The sequence below is a fragment of the Simochromis diagramma genome, unplaced genomic scaffold, assembly GCF_900408965.1.
Source record: "Simochromis diagramma unplaced genomic scaffold, fSimDia1.1 OVJJ01000216.1, whole genome shotgun sequence".
Classification (NCBI taxonomy): domain Eukaryota; kingdom Metazoa; phylum Chordata; class Actinopteri; order Cichliformes; family Cichlidae; genus Simochromis; species Simochromis diagramma.
In genome coordinates this window covers 8451557-8472698 of record NW_024386883.1, presented here as the reverse complement: position 1 = coordinate 8472698, position 21142 = coordinate 8451557, and the positions used below count along the sequence as shown (strand labels likewise).

The following is a 21142-nucleotide window of genomic DNA, read 5'->3' as shown; positions in this document are numbered from 1 at the left end:
ATCCATGATGTGAATCTCCTGTCCCACCACTTCCCAAAGGTCCTCTGATGAATTGAGATCCTGTGACTGTGGGGGCCCGCTAAGTACAGTGAACCCACTGTCATATTCAAGACCAGTGTGAGATGATTTGAGCTCTGTGACATGGCAGTGTATCCTGTAGCAACAATTACTGAAAAATACCAATAACCATGCCTCGGGCAAAGTCTCTTAAATCACATTTCTTCCTCATTTTGATGTACACTTTGGATTTTAGCAGGTTGACACTTCCATGTGATTGCCTGATTTGATATTTACAAGTCTACCTAATACAGTGGATGTAGACTGTATGTTTAAAGTTTAACCTGGAGAAAGACATCCTGCAGTACAAGAAAGTGAATTTGTCTTAAAGGATTTTTGCAGTTTGTTAGTTTTTTCCAAGTCTTCTGTAGACATGCCAATGTTTTTTAATGTTTGATAACTGTCAAGTGAAAATCTGACAAAATGTTACACAAAAAGTGAGACAGCCGACTGAAAGACACTGCCTAATCTAACCATGGTGCCAGCAGGCTTGAAAAGTCTAAGGATGAGCAGAAACAGAATGTAACTGAATCCCATAACTGAAATAATCCAGGTATTTCTACCATTCATAAAAAGAACATAGCAGCTAAATATTTATCCTACTGTATTTGCACATAGAGCACATACTGCTGTATAGTATAATATGCAGTAGCCAAAGATGATGAGAGAAAAAGCGGCTGGTGTAAATTCAGGTTTGCATTGAGAGCATTATCATAAATTAATACATTATAGTGTTATCTGTGACAGTCGGGCATCAGCAACAATGCTCATCAACAGTGCATAGAGGGGTTTTTTTTTTATTTGTTTTTTGACACACATAGGCACACATACGCAAGCGGGCCAACACAATCACACTTTCACAAACACGTGCACATAATAACATATGTTTAGAAAATTGCAACAGGCTCAGTGTTTCACAGTTTTGCTTGTCTATATTCCAACACAAAAACTGTGACAATGTATTTGGGAAACAGTGTCCCTAAGCAGGAAAAAAAATGACTGTATCAAGCTCTGTGGTTTCCTCCGTCTCTTTATTTTAATTAAAAAAAAAATAAACAGGGAAATCTCTCAGCCCTGTGAGCGAATGTGTGGGTGTGAAAAAATAAGGAGAAGAGAGTAAGAAAGACATTGAAGGGGAGAGTAAGGGGAATAGAAAGAGACAAAGACGGGGAGTCAGGGAGGGAATAGGTGGTATTTAAAATGAAGATGACACCCGGGATAGTTTCCATTGTGCCTCAGCATGCTCTCTTGAGATGGGAGTGACTTAACATTTCACAGTCTCCTGTGAAACACAGGCACAGTGAGGCATATGCACACACACATCCTCATAGGAGAGTCTTGTTTGGCTCAGAACACATACGAAGGCTTTCTCTTGAGGTGACAAGAAGGGAAATAGAGTTCAGTCTGCAGTTTCACAATGATGGGGGGGGGGGGGCACATTACTCCACTGCAAATCACACGTTCTAATTTTAACTGTGGCGTGCTCATTTCATCATTGGAGGTTCGGTGTGTGGTGTGCGTGCACTCTTATCAATGAATGGGCGTGCAATGTACGTGTGTGAACAGTGCTACAGATTTATTTATTCATAGAAATCACCAAACCATCGCTGTACCTGTTTTGCTTATTTACTGTCAATACATAAAACATGAATGATCCAGCCTGGCAGAGTCGCCCTTTCATTTCCTCTCATTTCCCGAATTCAATGGAAATTTCACCGAAATTGATTAAATCCACATGGATATCAGTGTAAGTAGAGATCTGAATCTGGGATATTTACACATGTGTGTAAGAGGCATGAGTGGTCAATCCTAATATGTATATTTTGAGGTCACTCCTCAGATGCATCCTTATTCAGTGTCTCTCAAAACATCATTTTATTCCCACCCTCTGATTGACAGCCGATCATCCATCCATCTGTCAATCCATCTTCTTCTGCTTATGCAGTTTAGGGTCTGTCATAGCCCTGACAGCTGATTATGTTTCATGCATGTCTGTCATGCTGAGTTGACACCATTAACATGTTTGCATCAACATGGGGGTGTGCAAAAAAAGAAAAGAAAAGAAAAGAAGAAGAAGCATATATTCAGCAGTATGTCGGCACCTCTCTGTTTTGTGTACTTGTGGTCTTTGGATGTTTTTTAAATGACTTAGGGTCAGCTCTGGGTTGTCAAAACAGGGGTTGGTTCTTATAAGGCAGAACTGGCAAGTACCAGTTACACGTGCAGGTGGAAAAGTGGCATCAAGTCCAAATCTTGGGAAAGTCACACCTTGTATTCTCACTCTGATGATGCGGTTTCACTGGAATGATCTGTTAAGAGTCCTTTCCCCAAACCTTATTCAAAACAATTCATGAAGTGATGATGTGAATATTTCCAAATTGTAACTGAATATAATTGCAGTCTATACAAGAGTCAGGCAGCATATGAGTGAAACATGTCCACATACCTTTTGGAAAGTTTCTCATTATAGCTATATTTATTGATAATTTTATATAATTTTAATTGCATTGGCAGGTGTTGACTTGAACTAGCTGCTTCGATCACTTGCGCGCAGGTTTTCACACCTGTTATCGTCTCTGGGTTGCAAAGGCTTCCCACGTCAGATCTAGCTAGTCTTTTAAAGCCTGAACAAGCCTTAAGTGTAAAGGTAAGCTTTTAGCAGTGTATTTGGAAGTTAAAGTGTTAACTAAATACTTAGTCGCTGGCAAACTCGCGGTGAAACAATTTCATGTTTTATTGTTTTCTGCCGGGACTGGTAGAGGTGCTCTAACGTGTGGTAGCAGAAAGATGCTAACGTTAGCTTTATCAGTGAAGCTAACGAAGCATTGGTGGCTAGTTTAGAGTTAGACGTTCTTTCTAGTTTGAAACGGGTAAACTTGTTCATATTTTTCCTACTGTCAATTAATTTCAGCTCGGTCGATACTTTTGGTTATACTAGCTAACTCGTCGTTTACTTTTGATAGCAGCTAACTAGTTAGCCTCTCAGCTAAACCGCAAAGCTGCAGAAAATGCACACTTAAATTTTGTGTTGGCGCTGTGGGCTAAAGGAAAAGGGAAATGTTATCGCCTCTAGACATCACAATTTATCATCAGCTGTCAATAAGCTAGGGGTTGTTACTTTTGGTTTGCTGTTAATCGTGTAGTTAGTGTAGCTTTATTGGGATTATATATTTAAACAAAAATAACTGAGTAAGTGTCATTTCATGAGTATTAAAAGCTGTCAAGGCACAATCGGATGAACACACTCATTCCTACTTTTGTTAAATATGTATAAATGCAACAGTAGCAACTTCACGCCACCATAGGGCGAGAGGCGGGTACACCCCGGACAGTTCGCCAATCCGTTTTATTTATGTATGTATTTATGTATGTATGTATTTGCAGGTTGTTCGAACACCATGACTAATCGAGGAACATTTAAATATTCGAGAAGAGGTGCTGCTAGTTTCTGGTCAGACCGTGAGCTGAGCCCACGCCCTCACTGTCCTCAGGTCCACAAGACAGACGATGCAGACATTTACACTGATGCTGCTGGGCTGAGGTAATGGAAAAAAAAAATGACCGCCACCTTGTCACATGCTGTGTCCACCTGTTTGGACAAGGACTTAACTTTTGTATGTGTTCCTACTCGCCTCCGTATAATTGGTGGAGAGGATGACTTGAAATGTCCTTGCACACAAACCCTGCCTTTAAACGCGACAGATACACTTTCACGTTTCTCTCACACATGCTGGGACAGAGGTAACTAATTTTCTGTTTCACTGCAGGGAAGTGCACTCTTGATGCGTGGGTCAATAAAACCAGGATGTAACTGTTTCTTTGTCAACAGCAATTTGGATTTTATTGTGTCTTACTGAGGCTTCACAGCAGGCAGGTGAACAGCTTGCTAATGAGTCCAGTGTCCGGTCCAAAATTGGGCACATTACACTCTGTTACTAATGAGTGCACCCATTGTTTCAAGACAGTGAGAAAGACAGTGGCTCTTGTGTTTGTGAAACTTCTCATGTACTTCATTTTAATCTGCTCTGAACTTTTACAGCCTCATTCATTTACTTATGCAGTTCTATTTTTTGTGTGCAGTCTTAGCAGGTTGTTAGCAGTTTTTTTTTAAGAGGAAATTGTAGGTGAGAATTATCTTAAAATAAAAGCAGCTGATAATACTGTTAATTTTTAGCTGTTTGTGCTGACTGAATAAGGGATCAGCTGTTCATTTCCTAGTGGGTCTGTGTTTGTTGCCCTCCTAGGACAAATGAACATGCAGCTGGAGACTACGATACAGCACCAGAGGCTCTGCTTTCTGAAGGAGACCACAGACCCCAAATCGAAAAGGGCTCCGTCCCCACACTCAGCCATAATTATGATTCTGGTGACATAATGTTGGAAAATGAGGTAACTATATGAGTATACACAGATCAGGCGTAACACCTTGACCACCTACCTAATATAGTGTTGGCCCACCTTTGCTGACAAAAGAGGCCTGACCTGTTAATACATGGACTCTGCTAGACCCCTGAAGGTGTGCTGTGGTATCTAGCACCAAGATGTTAGCAAGCAGATCAGTCAAGTTTTGTAAGTTGTGCGGTGGAGCCTTATTTGTCCACAACATTTCACAGATGCCTGACTGGGTTGAGATCTGTGGAATTTGGAGGCCAAGCCAACACCTCAAATATGTTGTTGTGCTCAGCAAACCCTTTCTGAACCTTTTTTTGCTTTGTAGCACATTATCCTGCTGAAGGAGGCCACAGCCATCAGGTAATACTGTTTCCATGAAAGGGCGTACATGGTCGCCAACAATGCGAGGTGGTATATGTCAAAATAACATCCACATGGATGGCAGGACACAAGGTTTTTCAACAGAACATTGTCCAAAGCATTACACTGCCTCTAAGGCTACGTCCACACATACACGGGTATTTTTGAAAACGGAGATTTTCCGTTTTCGTTTTAAAAAAATAATCCCGTCCACACGTAAACGCAGAAATGAAGGAAAACGCTGCTAGGAACATGCCAAAGCAACAGGTGGCAATATATTCCTAACCGTGTAGAAATGTTGGCCAATCAGAAGTCTAGAAGCCTCGGTGGGAAAAAGTAAACAAAGATGGGGCATAGAAGCAGAAACGAGTCGTATGTGTGGAGGGACAGTAACTGTGTGTGTGTATATGTAAGCATTTAAACACTGCAGAGAGTAAAATTAATAGTAACAGTATTGTAGAAATTCATTTCACCAAAACAATAACGTGGCGCACAGTGTGACGTCAAAAAAGGCGCACACCTTTGACGCTGCATTTTCTGCGTTTTCTCCGTTTTTCTCGTCCACACGTAAATGCAAAAACTGAGTTTTCAAAAATATCCACCCTGGCCGGAGTTTTTAAAAATCTCCGTTTTCAGTTACCGAGAACGCCGTTTACGTGTGGACGAAAGGTGCAAACGCATAGAAAAATCTGCGTTTTCAAAAATACCCGTGTACGTGTGGACGTAGCCTAAGATGGTTTGCCATCTTCCTGTATAGTACGTTCTGGTGCCAGGTGTTCCCTACGTAAGAATGCCTCACACAGCCGGCCATGATTGATATGACGAGGCCACCTTCTTTCATTGCTCTGTGGTTCAGTTTGGAAGCTCACCTGCCCACCACTAAAACTGTCCAACTGCAGCTCTTGTCTTGCTGAAAAGCTGCAGTTTTGGAGATTGTCTGACCTAGTTGTCAAGCCATCACTCGCTCAAATCCTTAAGCTTGCCAGTTTTTCCTGCTTCAAACACATCAACTTTGAGGACAAAATGTTCACTTGCTCGCTCACGTATCCCACCCACTAATAGGTGCTATGATGGAGAGATGATTGGTGTTATTCAGTTGAACTGTCAGTGGTCATAATGTTATGTCTGATCAGCGTATATAAGACCAAGGTTTTCTGAAAGTTCACTGCCGTTGCATTTAATGTATTATGCTATTAAGACTTTTTCATTAGAAATCTTATCTCAGACGATGAGATGCTGACAAGGTCTTATACATCTACTTATCATCTCTTATTCAGAAGGTGTACTTCACAGATTAATTAAGATATGTGAATTAATTGTGGCATTAAACCATACTTGGAAATCTGACATCAAAGTGCAATCTCAATATCTGCGATAATTAACATTAAATTGCTTGACTGGCAAGTAGAACAGTGGTTCATACCATTATCCAGTTTAGTGAAGGGGCTCTAAACCACCTGCAGCCACCTTGTCACTTTAACTGTGAACAGCAGAAGTGCATTCAGTGCTTATCTCACACATAACACTGCCTTCCTTGTGTTTCCTTGATAACGGCTCAAGATCAGTTGGCTCAAGAATGATAAGAACACCAGAGTCCCGTTTGTTTTGGGGTTTTTTTTGGTTTTTTTTACCCTCCTAAGACCCGAACTCTTCCACAGCAGGCATTTTTAATTTCTCTTTGATGTTTGGGCACATTGGGGCCCGATGAATGTAAAAACAAAGAATTACCAGATTTATTTGTTTTTTGTACCTTATTTTTGTTTTTAAGAAAAATAAGAGCCACAAATGAGGATATTAGTTTAAAATTTTGATAGAACAGTAGCAGTATAATGTCGTCGTAACCCAAAATGTGATGTCCACATATGTGGACGCCAGGTCCTAGGAGGTTAAAGAAGGGTTTTGTCTTTCTCAGGCTGAAGACTCGGATGATGAACCAGCTGTGCTCTCCCTTCATGGCATGTCACCTCCTGAAAGCATACTGTCAGATGAAGATCTTCTAACAGAGCAGGTCAAGGAGATAAACCAACCTGATACAACCACAAAGACTGAAGGTACAGTAGCAATTTAATAAAAGTAAAACTTGAAAGCGCTCACATTTTCAGTGGCACTTCTGCAGTTGCTACCAGCTAGTATACACAGAAACACCCTGTTTGATAGTTTGTTCTCACAGCTGCGAATCTGCTCCCTCCAGTGTTAAAGGCACAATTAGATGTCAGTAGATATCAGATTATAGTCATGAATTATTTTTTTCTTACAGCTTCCAATTCAAATGCGTAATCCTAGTTATATTGGCCATTGTAGTACAAAAAACTCTGGCAGCTGTGGTTAGTGCAGGAGGTTGTTAAACCTTTCTAAAGGAGTCTGATACGAGATGATGAGTAAGTGAAGCTCACTTCTTTCTGATGACAGTGATACTAAAGCAAGTTGTTGAGGATATCCTGAACTTCTCTTTATGCTCCTGTTAGCTGGCATTAGGTAAACTTTCTTTGAAGTGAATCTAACATTGTTGAACTCTGACAATAAGCGAAACAACGCTCACATGATGCGAGAATGTAATCAAACTGCCGTACATTAGGTGGTATAATGTTAACTCAAAACCAGCTGTTGTTGTTAGCTGTTAGCTGGCTCATTATCAGCTGTCCAGAGATGGGACGGTTGCATGTCTAATCTGCTGACAGATTTGGGAATAAAAAGCATGTTTATGCACACTTGTATGTGTTAGTTTTATTCAGACACTGGTCACATTGTCTCTTTCCTTTGTGTTTTTGCTTTTTGGTGAAGGGGACCCTTGTCACATGATTAAAAGCATAGGAATGATCCTTCATGTCTTGAGTCTGAATGTGTAGAAATTAATTGCAATTGTGACTGGTCTCTAGTATAAAACACAACACGCAGTTAGGTGGAATGGCGAAGTCCATGCATTTAAGATGGCATGTTAACATGGCAACTTCCACAAACCGGTCGCTGCTCTTGTGTATTTTTAATGGATTAATTCTAAGGCTTTGACAATGCATCAACTTGTTTGCAGACGTAACTACACTCTAATCGGTGTATGTTTATGAAGGTAACATTCTTATTTTATTAAAATGACCTCAAAAAAGACTGACTGTAACTTTAAAAAAATGATTGTTGCCTGTGCCTGAGTCACTCTGTCCTGGTCATACAGTCATCGAATATCACTACTGATCACACACAAGTCAGTCATCAACCTCCCTCCTTCAAGAAAATCTTTTCACACGTTCACCCTTTTAAGGTCTTTTTTTCCTGTTGAGATTGAAAGCTCTGTTTCAGGGTTTTCAAATCAGTGGTTTTCAAACCAGTGGTCTTGTTCACAAGACATTCCTATATTCAAACCTATGCAAAATGCCCTCTACTTATTTTTTTTTTTTTATTTCTTTTTGAACATATTTTAAGATGGCGCCAAGTGTGACGCCTGCATTTTTCTTTCTGTTTGTAAGAAGTTCTGCTTGCTTATACCTCACCTCCACTGCTTCATCAGACGCTTATCTTTGGACTGAAGTGCTGCACATTTCTTTCAGAAGTGTACAATAGATTAGTTTAAATACATTTCTCTTCATTTTAGCACATGTGGTAAACTCCTTTGTCACTACCAGCATGAGGGGAAAAAAGCAAAGTTCTCACATATATTCAGCCAGTCAGCTGACAATGTTTATGATGTGTAGCAATATCATAAACATTTTCAAGGCAAAGTCCTTCTGCTTCCACAGTTTTAAGGACACTCAGATGAGTGATGTCCAAAATACGCTCTGTCCCTGATTATATAGCTGGATTCTGCTGTTTATCTTTCTTCCAGTTTGGCGCACTGAATGGCACAAGAATCACATGGCAGCTATAAGCAGTGAGAAGTTTGACAGCCTCCTGAAAATGTGTCCAGATTTCTATGACTGCAAGAGCCACATGGCAGCATTTGTCTTGATAAGAGGTAAGCTTCTTGTACATGTGCAGTTGTCCATTAGATTTGTGCACTTCACTGCAGGATTTTATTGTTTTCATAGTAGGTTATAAGTGGCTCCTGGATATTTAGTAGATGTATCCCGTTTATTTTTAACCTTTTTTTTTTTTTTAAATCTGTATCTTAACAGTGCTAAAGAAGGAGACTAGTTTTACTCTTAACTGTCTATAAATGCGTAAAGTGAGCCTGTACCAGTGGCAGGTCATTATTGCAGTAGTATGTTAAATGTCCAGACATTAGCAGTCCACATCATGAAGATTTCCAAGCATGAAAAAAAGGTCACACTCAATTATCATAAAGTGTGTATGATATCACATGTGAGCCAACTGGAAATTTCCATTAAATATGATGGGTCACTCATTAAAAGATAATATTGTGGAATTAAAGCAATATATGCAGACTCTTTGTTTTAATAATCATGGAAGCAGAAGATATGTGTATATAAAAACATAATTCTTTGGCACTTCTATGTGAAGTAAAATAACGGAAGTTATAATCTGAGCGAGTCAATTTAGAAAAACCATTTAGGAGATGAAACTCCTTTTAAGACACAGTGTCTAAATTGCACAAGCTGAGAGTTGATTCGATATGACTACCGAATGCACGACTACACAGCTGTGCGGCATTCCTGCACAGAAGGCCTCTTAGTTGTTTGAGAGTTGCCATTTAGACTGATGTAAAGTAATCTCCTATTAATGAGGTCAGCAGTACAAGCAGTCCCTATGAGTCTAAAGGTTCAGGCTTCACGGTGCTCTAAATGCTCAGTTCCTGACAGGATTTGTTGTTGTTGTTGTTTTTTTTTAACCTGGTATCATCAGTTCAAGCGCACAGCATCTCCGCGCATGTGCTATTCAAACCTTCAGTCGTTTTAGCTTTCAGATTTGCGTCTCGCTGTCTCAGTGGAGTTTAATAAACTCAGCTGCTCCTTGCTATCTAAAATATAACAGGACACTGGTGTAAATTCTCGACGATCTCACACTTCTGTTTAATCAGTTTTCTGTTGGACGTTTATTCAGCTCTGTGAAAACCAAGGAGGAACCCACCCGGGTGATTAATAAAATGTAATTTAATCTAATAACTTTAATCTCAGCCAAACTGATTTACTCACGAACAAATAAAACACTGAAAAAAGCCAAACAATAACATTTTTAGGTTATCTAAGCGACTCATATATCACGTTTAACCTGAGTAGCGAAAGACCGCGGTGATCTGAAAATGATGTGCCGGCAGTTGTGCCGTTCTCAGCGGCTCTAGTGACCCTCGAGCTCCCGGCTAGCTATTGATCTGGTGGGTAACAGACGTCTCCGAAAACGTCGGAGCACTTTTGCAAATATGTGATATCTTGATAAACCGAGCAGATATTTGAAGTTTACACAGCTACATTCTCACCTGAAAATATGTTAAAAGTTTATTTTGTGATCGAGAAAGAGTAATAAGATTAATATTAAAACTTAGTAGCGGCAGCCATTGTTGAAAACTGGAATTGGCTGGGCCATGCTATGATTTCTGGGATATGGTGGGCCACGAAGGATACACCCGACCCAACCTTCAAATTCGGGGAAAAGGAGGACACATTTGTCGGCTGCATTCGGAGGAGTCTACGAATTTGGACAGCCTTCGGCGTGTCGCTGTGGCGTAATCGGCCTACAAATGCGGCTTCAGGAGGATGCAGCCCATGAATTTGGACACCCCCTATGTCTCTAAAATGTTTCCAAACTGTTGCACCATCTCTCTGTATGTAATCTGTTATTATCTGACTGACTGAATCAACATCAAAACAGCACATCAGCACAAACAGATGTGATATGACTTTCGTCATGCCGTTCAACAGGTGGTGAACGGAGAGCATAAAGGTACCTTTAAGAGTCAGTCACACAAACTTGGACACCGGTTGAGGACACCCTACCAATTTCTCATAGAGCAGTAAAGAAAGTGTGAAAAATGCTCATCTTCAAAGTAAAAGCTGCAACTTTTGGAATCGTGCTAGTTGCAGCGGTAAAGAACAGTTTTCACTTTAAAGGCAAAGGCTCTCCATATCTGGTTTATTATGATCGTCTCATTATTGTACCATTAGTAGTTGGTGTTAAGTGTTTGAAGAAAAGATGGCATTTTCCATTCAAACTAGAGGAATAAAAAAGAATAAAGAGAAACGGGAACTCAATAGTGTGAATGCCTTACAGCATTTACACAATTATGGGCAACTGTGGCAATCTGCTAACAACTTTTCAGTCACAGCTCTGGTTTTAGGAACAATTTCAACAAGTAAAAGCAGGTAACCACTTGCCAACAAATCGGGGATTACAGATTCTTCCCTAGTGACTGAGTTCTTAAGAGGAACCAAAATTACTTGTTTCAGTGGATTTGCTGCTTCAAGGCCCAGAATAAGATAACTAAATAGTATTTTATAAGCATCATTCTGTGTCATCTTTACTTCCATCTCTCGCAGTCATTGTTAATTAAAGCTATCGCTAATGAAGCTTTGAGAAGGAAAAACTATCTTTTCCCCACAGAAGTTCTGGATACAGCAGGTCGTCCATGTGAGCAATACAAGGTAGTGGCAGTGGGATCTGGCCGCTCAAGTTGTAGCGAATGGCTTTGCTACAATGGGGTGATGGTTCATGACAGCCATGCCATCATCATTGCCAGACGGGCTCTTTTAAGGTACTAACTTCTAAAATTAGTTCCTAAATACTTCATCCAAATCTCAAGAATGCAGGTGTTAAAGTGCTGGTTCTGATTTAGAACACCTGAACTTCAAATGTCTATTCTTAATATTCAGAATGAAGATGTAAAAAGCAGGCTGCAACATCTCACTTGCTCTCTACCAGTTATAATGCTTCTGATTCACTGAAAGTGCTGCTGCAGCTTAAAGTGGGAATAATATTTATTTTTCTGGCTTGTGTTCAGGTTTCTGTATAAACAGCTTTTGCTGTTCTTTGATGCTGATCCAAAGGCCAAGGAGAGCTGTATTTTTGAGAGTAGTGCAGCCTGCCACCAGCTTCAGCTCAAACCCAAGATCAGCCTGCATCTCTACACCAATCAGTGTCCCGAAGGAGCTCCTATGAACTTCTACTTTAAGTACAGCAATCTGCTAATTATCCCATTCTTTTGATTCTTTCTTTATACATGTTTTTAAGTCATATTTTCCTGTGTACTTGTAAAAGGTCTCAATTCAAATCTGTGGATTTATCTTCCAAGAAATGTGACATTTTGTACATGTTGTAAAACACAGAATAATATTAACCTTTCTATGGGTTAATTTGAACTCTGTTTATAATGGACATTAAATTTTGTCCATTACTCATGAAGATTAAGTTCTAGTAAACTAAAATGTAACATAATGTCCTGTTTTAGGGTTTCTGCAAACGACACCTGGACCTCTATGGTTCTCCAGTATCATTTCAAAGGCCTACTGGTCCCTGTGGCCTACCTTGACCCGAGTCTCTGGGGCGCCAAAGTCTGCTGCATGTCTGGCAGTGACAAACTTTGTCGCTGGAATGTTACTGGGATTCAGGGTGCATTACTGAGCCACTTTATTCAGCCGCTTTACATCACAAGCATGGTGCTAGGTAAGACGCTTAAAGCAGTTATTCTTTATTAGAAGGGAAGTGCAGCTAGACCCATCATGAATACCTGGATGTTTTTCTACAAATATTTGGATCAGCACTAGAATGTAGTGGTTTCTTCCGTTGTTCATGCACAAGTTTCATGAAAATTGGTGTTTTTTCTACTATGAACACATAATTTATTCCCATTTTTAAAGGTTGGTTTCCAAAGAGCTGAAAATGGTCAGGTACAAGAGCTGAACTAAAAATGAGTGAAAAAGCAGCCAATGGCCAAAGTAAAACTTTGAAAGACCTTCAGAAAGTCTGGAGAACTATTGCTTAAAACCATTACAAAAAAAGTAAAGCAAGTCTGCTTCAGTTTATTCTTTATTAGCATTATTCTGTATGAGCAAAATATAAAGAAATGAGGGGTGGGTCAACAGTTTTGCACAGTATCTATGTACAGCAGAATCAGTCATCATATCCATGTATCAGCAAGATAGTGAGCCAACGCATTTCAAAATACTGGAAATACTGACAAGCTTTAATTCCAGTTCAACGTTGCAGATGTAATTGGCTAAATGTGGCATCATAACAAACTAAATTTTGCATAAATTAATTTCTTTCTGTTGCAAATGTGTTTCTAAAATCTTACTTAGGAGGCCAGAAGCTCAGGAACCAGGAAGTGTCTGATCTCACCAGCAAGCGACTGGGTGATGGATGGCAGATCTTTCTGCCTCAGTCCTACAAGAAACATGACATCGTCTTTGTCTGCGGGGACTACGTGGGGCCTGTTGTGCCCTCGCTGCATCATGAAAACCTCAGCATCAACTGGTGCCTCGGGGACCAGGATATTGAAGTTTTGGACAGCAGCAAGGGCTTGATTGTGGAAGGGTAAGACCCTTTTTTCTTTTTCAAGAAATCAGTTTTTGTCATGAATTAGATGAAGTTTTTAGAAAATGTGGTGTTTCTACACCATAGATTTGGGACGAGTATGAAAATTTTCCTTGTGCTGTCATTTGTAGAGAAATGGTAGAGCTGTTGTCAGAGTTGTCTACTTTCATGGCCTCTGTGTTGCCTGGGGCTCCTGCCATCACTGGGCTTTGCTGCTGCCGACAACTGCTGATGTCCAGTAGTTAGTGTGACACAGACATGGCTTTCTCTGGAGGCTGTTTTGTCCTTGAGCAGAGATTACAGCCAAAAATAGATTTAAGATCCTTTTTTTTTTTTTTCCCACTGCAGTGTTGCTGCCTATTTCAGCTGTTGTCCTCTTGCTCGAACTGTTATTTTTAGGCAAACACCATGGTTTTAAGTGTCAACTATTTAGAAAGGGGAAAAAAAGCAAAGAAAAATAGACTTCTGAAGAGAATTTAAAGGCAGGAATTCAGGACACGAGGTATGCAGAGGGCTGCTCTTAGAGCTTGCCACAGCAGATCTTATGCATCCATCTCATCCTATTCCCAACATCCTCCTCTGTCACACCAACTCTCTCTAGCTTTGTCTCCAAAACCACTCAACCTGAGCTGTCCCTCTGATGAACTCAATTCTAATCATTTCCATTCTGGTCACTCACAATGGAAAATCTTAAAATCTTCAAATTTGCCACCTCCACCTTGGTTTTCTGCTCCGTTTTTTTTTTTTTTTTTTTTTTTTTTTCTCAGCATCACTGTCTCCAAACCATACATCCTTTCAGTTCTCATTACCATCTTGTAAACTTTCTCTTTGACTCTGCTATCCTTCAGTCACAAATCACCCCTACACTCATCGCCACACTCTCACCCTGCCTGCACACTCTTCTGTTGTGCTCTTAGTCTAGTGCTTTGGATGGTTGACCCCAGATATTTAAGCTCATCTTCTCCTGTCTCCTGCTCACTCACAAGCGTATTCTGTCTTGCTTCTAGTGGCTTTCATTCATTTTCTCTTCAGGGCATACTTCCACCTCTCCAGGCTCTCTTCTACTCCCTCCCTACTCTCACTAGAGATCTCAATGTTGTCTATGAACATCATAGTCCACAGAGACTCCTGATGATGTAATCCCACACCCACTTTGAACCCACCTGCCACTTCTACTGCACACCTCACATGTCCTGGACCACTCTCACGTACTTCTCTGTCCCACTCGAATTCCACATCTAGTCCCACTGTTCCTGTGATATGATATGATACGGCATCCTTTCTCTGGGTCCAAAAAGACACTGTGCAACTCCTTCTGACCTCCTCTATACTTGTAAGTGTTCATCAACATTTGCAAATCAGAAACTGGTATGAAACCATAACTCCTGCTCACCTCTATCCTTAATCTAGCTCCAACAGCTCTCTGTCTATCCCTCCTTTCTCTCATTTTCTTCATTCATCATCCTCAATGTATTCCATCCACCTTTTAAACACTCCTCATTCATTAGTACATTTCCATCTCAATCCTTGAAGGTGTCCTTCACCACTTCATCTGTACGTTTGTCATCTGGCAATTCTTCCCTATCACCCAGAGCCTGTCTCAACTCTTCCCTGGACTCTGACTAACATTCTTCCTCCTTTAACTTTCACCTCTGCATTTGCTTTTTCCTCTTGATTTCCAGAGTCATCCTACTGGCTTCCATTTCATTCTATCCTAGCTACATTCTCCCCTGACAACTCCCTGCAGTCTCCTTCAGATTGAACCTCATGTGTAAGATTCAGTCCTGTGTGTACCTTCATCCAGTCTTATGCATTACCCCAGATTCCTCCCTTTCTTGAAGCCCTTTTCATCCTTTTTACAAAACCCACCACCATCTGACCTTCTGCATTTCTCTCCTTAACATCATATCTACCCAACGCCACCTCAACACCTCTGTTCCCTTCTCCTTCATGTCCATTCAAATCTGCTCCAATCATCACCCTCTCTCTACCACTTCATCCAAATTACTCCAGAATTCCTTTCTCCTCTGACATCCAGCCTGTGCTGCAGACACACCTAATAATCAACATGCCTGCTTTGATTTCCAGATTCAAACTCCTGTCTGATCCTGTCTGACACTCTTCACCTCCACAACACTCTCCACATGCTTTCTTTTAATAGTACTCAGACTCCACTTCTCTTTCCATCTTCAGTGCTTACAGATTTACTCAACCACCTGTCATAAAAACAAGAAAACATGAATCCTTTTTAATCAAACAGTACATTTGAAAGTTCATGGATAACAATAATACTATTTTTTGCACAAGTTTTATCATTTTGATTAAAGAGCTTATCCTTGTGGATTAAACACTGCAGAAACATTTTTATTTTTACTAGTACTGTTAGTTTAGGGCAGGTGTGGTGTAAACCTTATACTGGGTGGTGGTCTAATAAATTGGTTAAGCACTGTACACCACGGTAGAACAATATCTGGCCTTGCTTCTCTTCCACCTGTTCTCCTGCACACACAATATATCTTCCTTGGTTCTCTCTTGTTTTCTGTCAACATTAGCACAATTTCCTTGGTCACCTTGGCTAACAGTATCATAGACAGTGTTTTCAACCTCATCTCTGGCGAATCAACTACAGAAATCTCTTGATGAGCGGCATGTTTGAGTTGACAAAGATTTTACGCTGGATGCTCTGTGCACGTGCGCAATTGCGCACTGCTGGCACGGTCTCTGTGCACAGAAAATCTGCGTTGCGCACAGAAAAAAAAATCTAACCTGAATTGAAATTAAAACTTAAACAATTCTTTTTTGCCGTGTTAGTCAGTAAGTGACTGGCTGCTCCCGTATGGGATTAGAACGATGCCACCTTATCCCATAGTCCAACCAATAATGCGATTCACATTCGTATATACGCAGCTAATCAACGTGGTTGACAGGCTATGACAGCGTCCTTATGTGCCGACACCGGTGTTTTAGCTAGCAAAGCGGCGTGGCTGATGTGGAGAGAAGCCACGTTAATGACAACGTGTACAACCATCGGAGATGTGAGCAGGACAGACGGAACAATTGATGGAAAAACTGTGGACTTTATATCAGTTTTTTAATAGTGTTGATGGGCCACGTAAAACCAGAGTTATGATAAAAAATATCTGCAATGTTTGGTTTTCTTCCTGAATACTATCGTTGTTTATATTTACTGCGGGAAGAAACGGTAAAAACGGCGTTTTATAAGAAAAACGCTTGTAAGCGCTCTCCACCTGTGAGCAAAACCAAAAACCCCACCTTTTCCTGTTGGTGGAAAAATGTACCATGTCGACCAATCAAAAAATGATATGGCAACATGGCATTTAGTTGTTTAGGAAGGGGTAAGTTTTAGGAGTGACAGCAGTGTTTTGAGATGTGAGAGATTTGCGACGTTTAGCGCAAATTTTGTGTAGTTAGTGTGTAGTGTAGTTTTGTTGTGTGTGTCAGAACAATGAGGCGACTACTGAATGTTACAGGAGTGATACATCTCCTGTTGTCAGGCCTGCAGGTATCAGGCTGTTGTTCTCCTTTATCTCATAGTGGACAGAAATTATTTTATGGAGTGGCACAAATAATTTGTGTGGCATCAAATTTGATGCAGAACAGCTGATTGTTCTGTAAATAGTTTGAAATTTTTATTTTTAAAAAACGCCTTGGCTGCATTTTTAGGTAAACAGCTGCAAAAACGTTGTTGTTTGCATAATTCAGTTACTTTTTTGAAGAAGTAACTAGGGCTGGGCCATATCATATCGTTCACGGTAATACCGGTATAATGTTGGGCAACGACAAGAAAATGAAATATCGTGATAGAATATGGGTAAAACGCGCATGCGCAGTGCCTTTGTTTTCATACGCACATGGCGAAAAAGGCGACGGAGAATGAGAAGGGCGAAAGCGGATCATTGAATGAAACAGATGAACCAGAATTGGTTTGTAAAAATGCTGCAACTTCAGTGGTGTGGAACTGGTTTAGCTTTCGTCCGTCAGATACACAACAAAGCACCATTTTTGGTAGAGCATTGCTAGCGGGCCGTCGTTATTACAGTGTTTTTTGGAAAATACGGCATACTTAAAATCAATCCTTTGATTTTTCTGAAAATCGACAGTGCCCCTTATAATCACGTCTCGCGGAGTGATACATACTGTGCTTCAACATAATATTACCGTATTGTGTGTATATAACCTCTTTTTAAGTTTTGTGGATATTATACATGGTTATGCTGAGGATATGTCAGCCAATTTCCACTGGAAATGCGTTTTGGTTAAACTGTCAGCAAGGAATTTACATTCGCACTGTTAAGTTTTTGTACAACTTTAATGCAGATTAAAAAAAAAAACAAAAAAAAAACAGCTGCTTGTTTAAGTGAAAATACATTGATTTTTCTTTTTAACTAATAAAGTTGTAGATTGTAAAGTATTTTGTCTAGTGTCAATTATATCGTCAGTTATATCGTTATCGCAAATTTTCAAATCTATATCGTGATAAATATTTTTGGTCATATTGCCCTGCTCTAGAAGTAACTATATAATTAATTGCCCAATATTGGTTATTATATACTGTATTTTGCAGACAGAGTTACAGGGCTCTCTCCCAGACCACAGACTCATACAAGTCAGAGCTTTATATTAAAAAAGAGAGAAAGTTGTTTTCAAAATTGGGGTCAAAGTTATTTTTACTTCCAATAGTGTTAACATACTATACAGGCCATGAACAACATTTTTTTTTTTTTTAAATTTTCATTGTAAGTGGGCTAAAGCAGTTAATTAAAAGTAGTCTAACATGAATGTAAATGCTGTAATTTGATTATTTTAATAAACCATGTAACTTGGATGCTGGCGTGACGACAGTGCACACGTCTGCTGTTGCTCACAGTGGTCCAAGGGACCTGCTCAGGGAGTTTGTGTGTTCGCTCACACATGAAAAATTAGAGGGAACATTGCTCAACCCTTCCCATTTATCTGGGCTTGGGGCTGCCACTTGGAGTACACTGGCTTGTGGCCCTCCTGTAACTGAGCTCAGAGCACCTACTCATAAAACTTTCAAATATTAGTGTGAAAGGAAAGTTTTCTTGAATCACATGACATTTTTTTTAAATTGGCGATTTAGAAGTCTTACTTTCTATTAACTATGATTTTCAGTACCGAGGCACTTGGTGAGGTTTTTAGGAAATAGTTATCTTGGAAGGATTCAATAGTCTTTCCCTTCTAAGTATGCACTGGACATGTAATGTCTCTGAGTAATAGAGAAACAAAGCTAGGTTTTGAAGAATATCAGGGGTTATAGACTTTGTCAGGATGGAAGAGACCTTAAATTATTTGAAAATGAGTCTCCCTGAACAGGCTCTGCTAATGTCAGCTTCTGTGAGTGCAGTCACACTCAATTCCTCCTCAACATTTTGTCTGTTTAGGCTGCTGGGTTCCTCCCCTGGGTCTCACTCCAGAGTATCCCCTAAGAAATGTGTTAGTGGTAGTGGTAAGTGCTGCCTGCAGGAAACCCTTCCTCTCTTTCTCTCAGCCAGACCACAGCCACACTTTACCTCGGCAGTGTGATAAAATTGTCTCGCCAGACATGTTTAGCACAAATAAGCTCTGAAGCAGAGTGTGTCCCCACCAGAGTAGCATTGCATCTGCTATAAAGGTCAAAAACAGTGCTGCAGTGCTGCAATGAGAGGACATGTTTTTCATTTATAGTTTTTGGTTTTTGGAGGGTATCATACCCTAAATGCCTCACTGCTGCTGGCTAACTGGCTGCAATCACTGTACATTGTCTAATATGGTTAAATAAGAAGGTGTGAGTATTTAATCGGGCTCCCAATTCAAACTGATAACCGTAACAGCTTTTGGATACATTGTTGTATCATGTCAATATGAGCAGTGCCTGTACATGAAGTTGGACTGCAAACGAAGGAAGAATGTGGACATTAAATGATACAGAATTGAAAAGTTGAATCTTGTCAGGTGGAAAATGCATTTCAATTAACAAAGGACAACTTTTGTGCTGCAAAATATGTTTTTTATTGATTGCATTGTGGCAGAATGACACCATCAGCATTAATATCCAGTGGCTGCAAATAATTTCCAGGAAAATGAAGGTTTGATTGCGCAGCAAAAACAGGAAGAGGAATGGCAATTTTCATTTCCTTCTTAGCTGCTGGTCACATAATCTCCACAGCTGAAAAGTGTTTTTTAAAGCTTTAAATAATTTGTAGCTCACCTGGTAGAGCGTGCATTACATGTACCAGAGGAGGAGAGCTTACCATAGTGGCCTGCATTCGTTTCTGCCCCAGGTCCTTTTCAATCATTTCCCCTTTTTCTCTTCACCTTCCTGTCTTTTTGTTCTTTTCTAATAAAGTCTTCAACGGCAGTTTTAAGAAGAAATGTGTGTGGGGGGGGGAGTGTATCCTAAAAATTGCTTGCATTAAAAATAGTATATCTTTTGTTGTATAATGAAAACTTAAAGAGGACAAATGCACCATAAAGCAAATTTAAGTAATGTGTGGGAAAAATGTTAATGGTGGATTTTAATGTTTCTCCAGCTCTCCTTCTGTGAGCGTGCCTGGCTACTCAAGCAGACTTTGCAAGAGAGCCCTCTACAGTTATTTCCTCAAAGTTGCACAGGCTGGGTGGGCACACCTATCTGCTGGAGCTTCCCACGTACCACAGTGTCAAGGTTTGTGAATCCTCAGTGTGAACTGTGCAAAGCTTTCCATTTGATGAGTAATAGAAGGTTGGCTTTTTAGTTCACTTATGTGATGTCTGATGATGTAAATGGTTTTATTCTTTTATAGGTGGAAGCCAGTGTCTACCAGACGGTCAAAGAGCTGGTGAGACAGCAGTTCCTGGAAAACCACGCAGGACTGTGGAATTCCAAAAAGCTGGTGGATTGCTTTAGCGCTTGAACTCGCAGCTGGAAACCTGTCATGCCGATGTTTACCCAAGTTCCTTGAGAGATTTGATTTGCTGTTCTTCTCTGCACTTTGCTAATTACCTTCAACAGTAATTGTAGTTTTGTTTTATCTACGACATTAGAGTTTTCAGTTTGTGTAGGTGTTTGAGAAAAATAAACAAGGCCCTGCTGTTGTGCACCAGACTGAAGGAGTCAGTTTGAATGAGTTGTGGGTGGAAACACATCGCTCAAAGGCTAACAGTGCACAAAATGGGGAACATTTTCTCTGTCGTGTCAAGTAGAACTGAGCAACATTATTGCCAGAAGCTTGAAAATTAACAATTCCTTTTATGGAGCTCTTGTTATGAAAAGGTAACTGTGTGCGTTTTTTATTTAATATTACTGCCATTCACTATTTTCAACATTTGACCTTTTTTAAATGTGAATTATTTCATTTATTTTTTTGTGCATTTGTAGCCAAACTAAGTCCAGTCAGAGGGTAAAATCAGCACCTGAAGAACCAAAATAAGGTCTGTAATGAGGTCCATGTGTTCTCTTTTTTTTTAATAGTAACTTAAGATGAAGTAAAATGGAGAAAAATAAATGTTTTCTTTAGTTTTAAATGTTAGATATTAACACATGTTCTCTGTATGCTTTCTATTGCACAACGTTGTGTTGTTTTGCACGTGTATTAATTAATCAGGAACTTGTACAGCTCGAAAACTACAACTTCAGAATTTACCTGTCAATTCAATCAACACCTCTCTTGTATTCTGGAAGTGAAAGGTGAAGCGTGACAGAACTGTCACCAGCTTTTTTGCAGATGCAAAGGTGAGACAGGCAATATAAAACAAAAATATCCTTAGTAAGCTCTCACGCATCGTGCTGGGAGATGGATAAGTTGCGACTCCACATTGCTACAAGCCCGTCTCAAAGAATGGCAGCTGCATGATTAAAGCATACAGAGACTGCGCTAGTTTAAAAACACTTGTTTCCATGGGCTCTCTAAAATGAGCAGCA

The 21142-nt window shown here is 40.1% G+C and overlaps 1 protein-coding gene across 3 annotated transcripts; it reads left to right on the top strand.

Annotated features, from left to right (window-relative positions):
• Nucleotides 1–2573: 2573 nt before the first annotated feature.
• Nucleotides 2574–20297, top strand: adad2 (adenosine deaminase domain containing 2). Of its 3 annotated transcripts, none has more exons than XM_040032136.1 (11): nt 2574–2704; nt 3442–3598; nt 4302–4446; nt 6722–6860; nt 8624–8752; nt 11296–11443; nt 11690–11860; nt 12137–12351; nt 12987–13221; nt 19773–19906; nt 20025–20297. In XM_040032136.1, exons 2-11 carry the CDS (start codon nt 3456–3458, stop codon nt 20126–20128), a joined length of 1563 nt encoding a protein of 520 aa, XP_039888070.1. In that variant the 5' UTR covers nt 2574–2704; nt 3442–3455; the 3' UTR covers nt 20129–20297. The 3 variants fall into 3 exon arrangements, with proteins under 3 accessions (XP_039888070.1, XP_039888068.1, XP_039888069.1); XM_040032134.1 differs by having other exon boundaries at nt 11293–11443; XM_040032135.1 differs by lacking the exon at nt 2574–2704 and adding an exon at nt 2759–2927 and having other exon boundaries at nt 11293–11443.
• The last annotated feature ends 845 nt before the right edge of the window (nt 20298–21142 follow it).

What these genes read in the sequence shown, in the direction of transcription:
- adad2 (XM_040032134.1), top strand. Translation starts at nt 3,456, where the DNA reads ATGACTAATCGAGGAACATTTAAATATTCGAGAAGAGGTGCTGCTAGT. An exon ending in AGCATTTGTCTTGATAAGAG is followed by an intron (nt 8,753 to 11,292) that starts GTAAGCTTCTTG and finishes TTTTCCCCACAG; the next exon opens with AAGTTCTGGATACAGCAGGT. An exon ending in CCTATGAACTTCTACTTTAA is followed by an intron (nt 11,861 to 12,136) that starts GTACAGCAATCT and finishes GTCCTGTTTTAG; the next exon opens with GGTTTCTGCAAACGACACCT.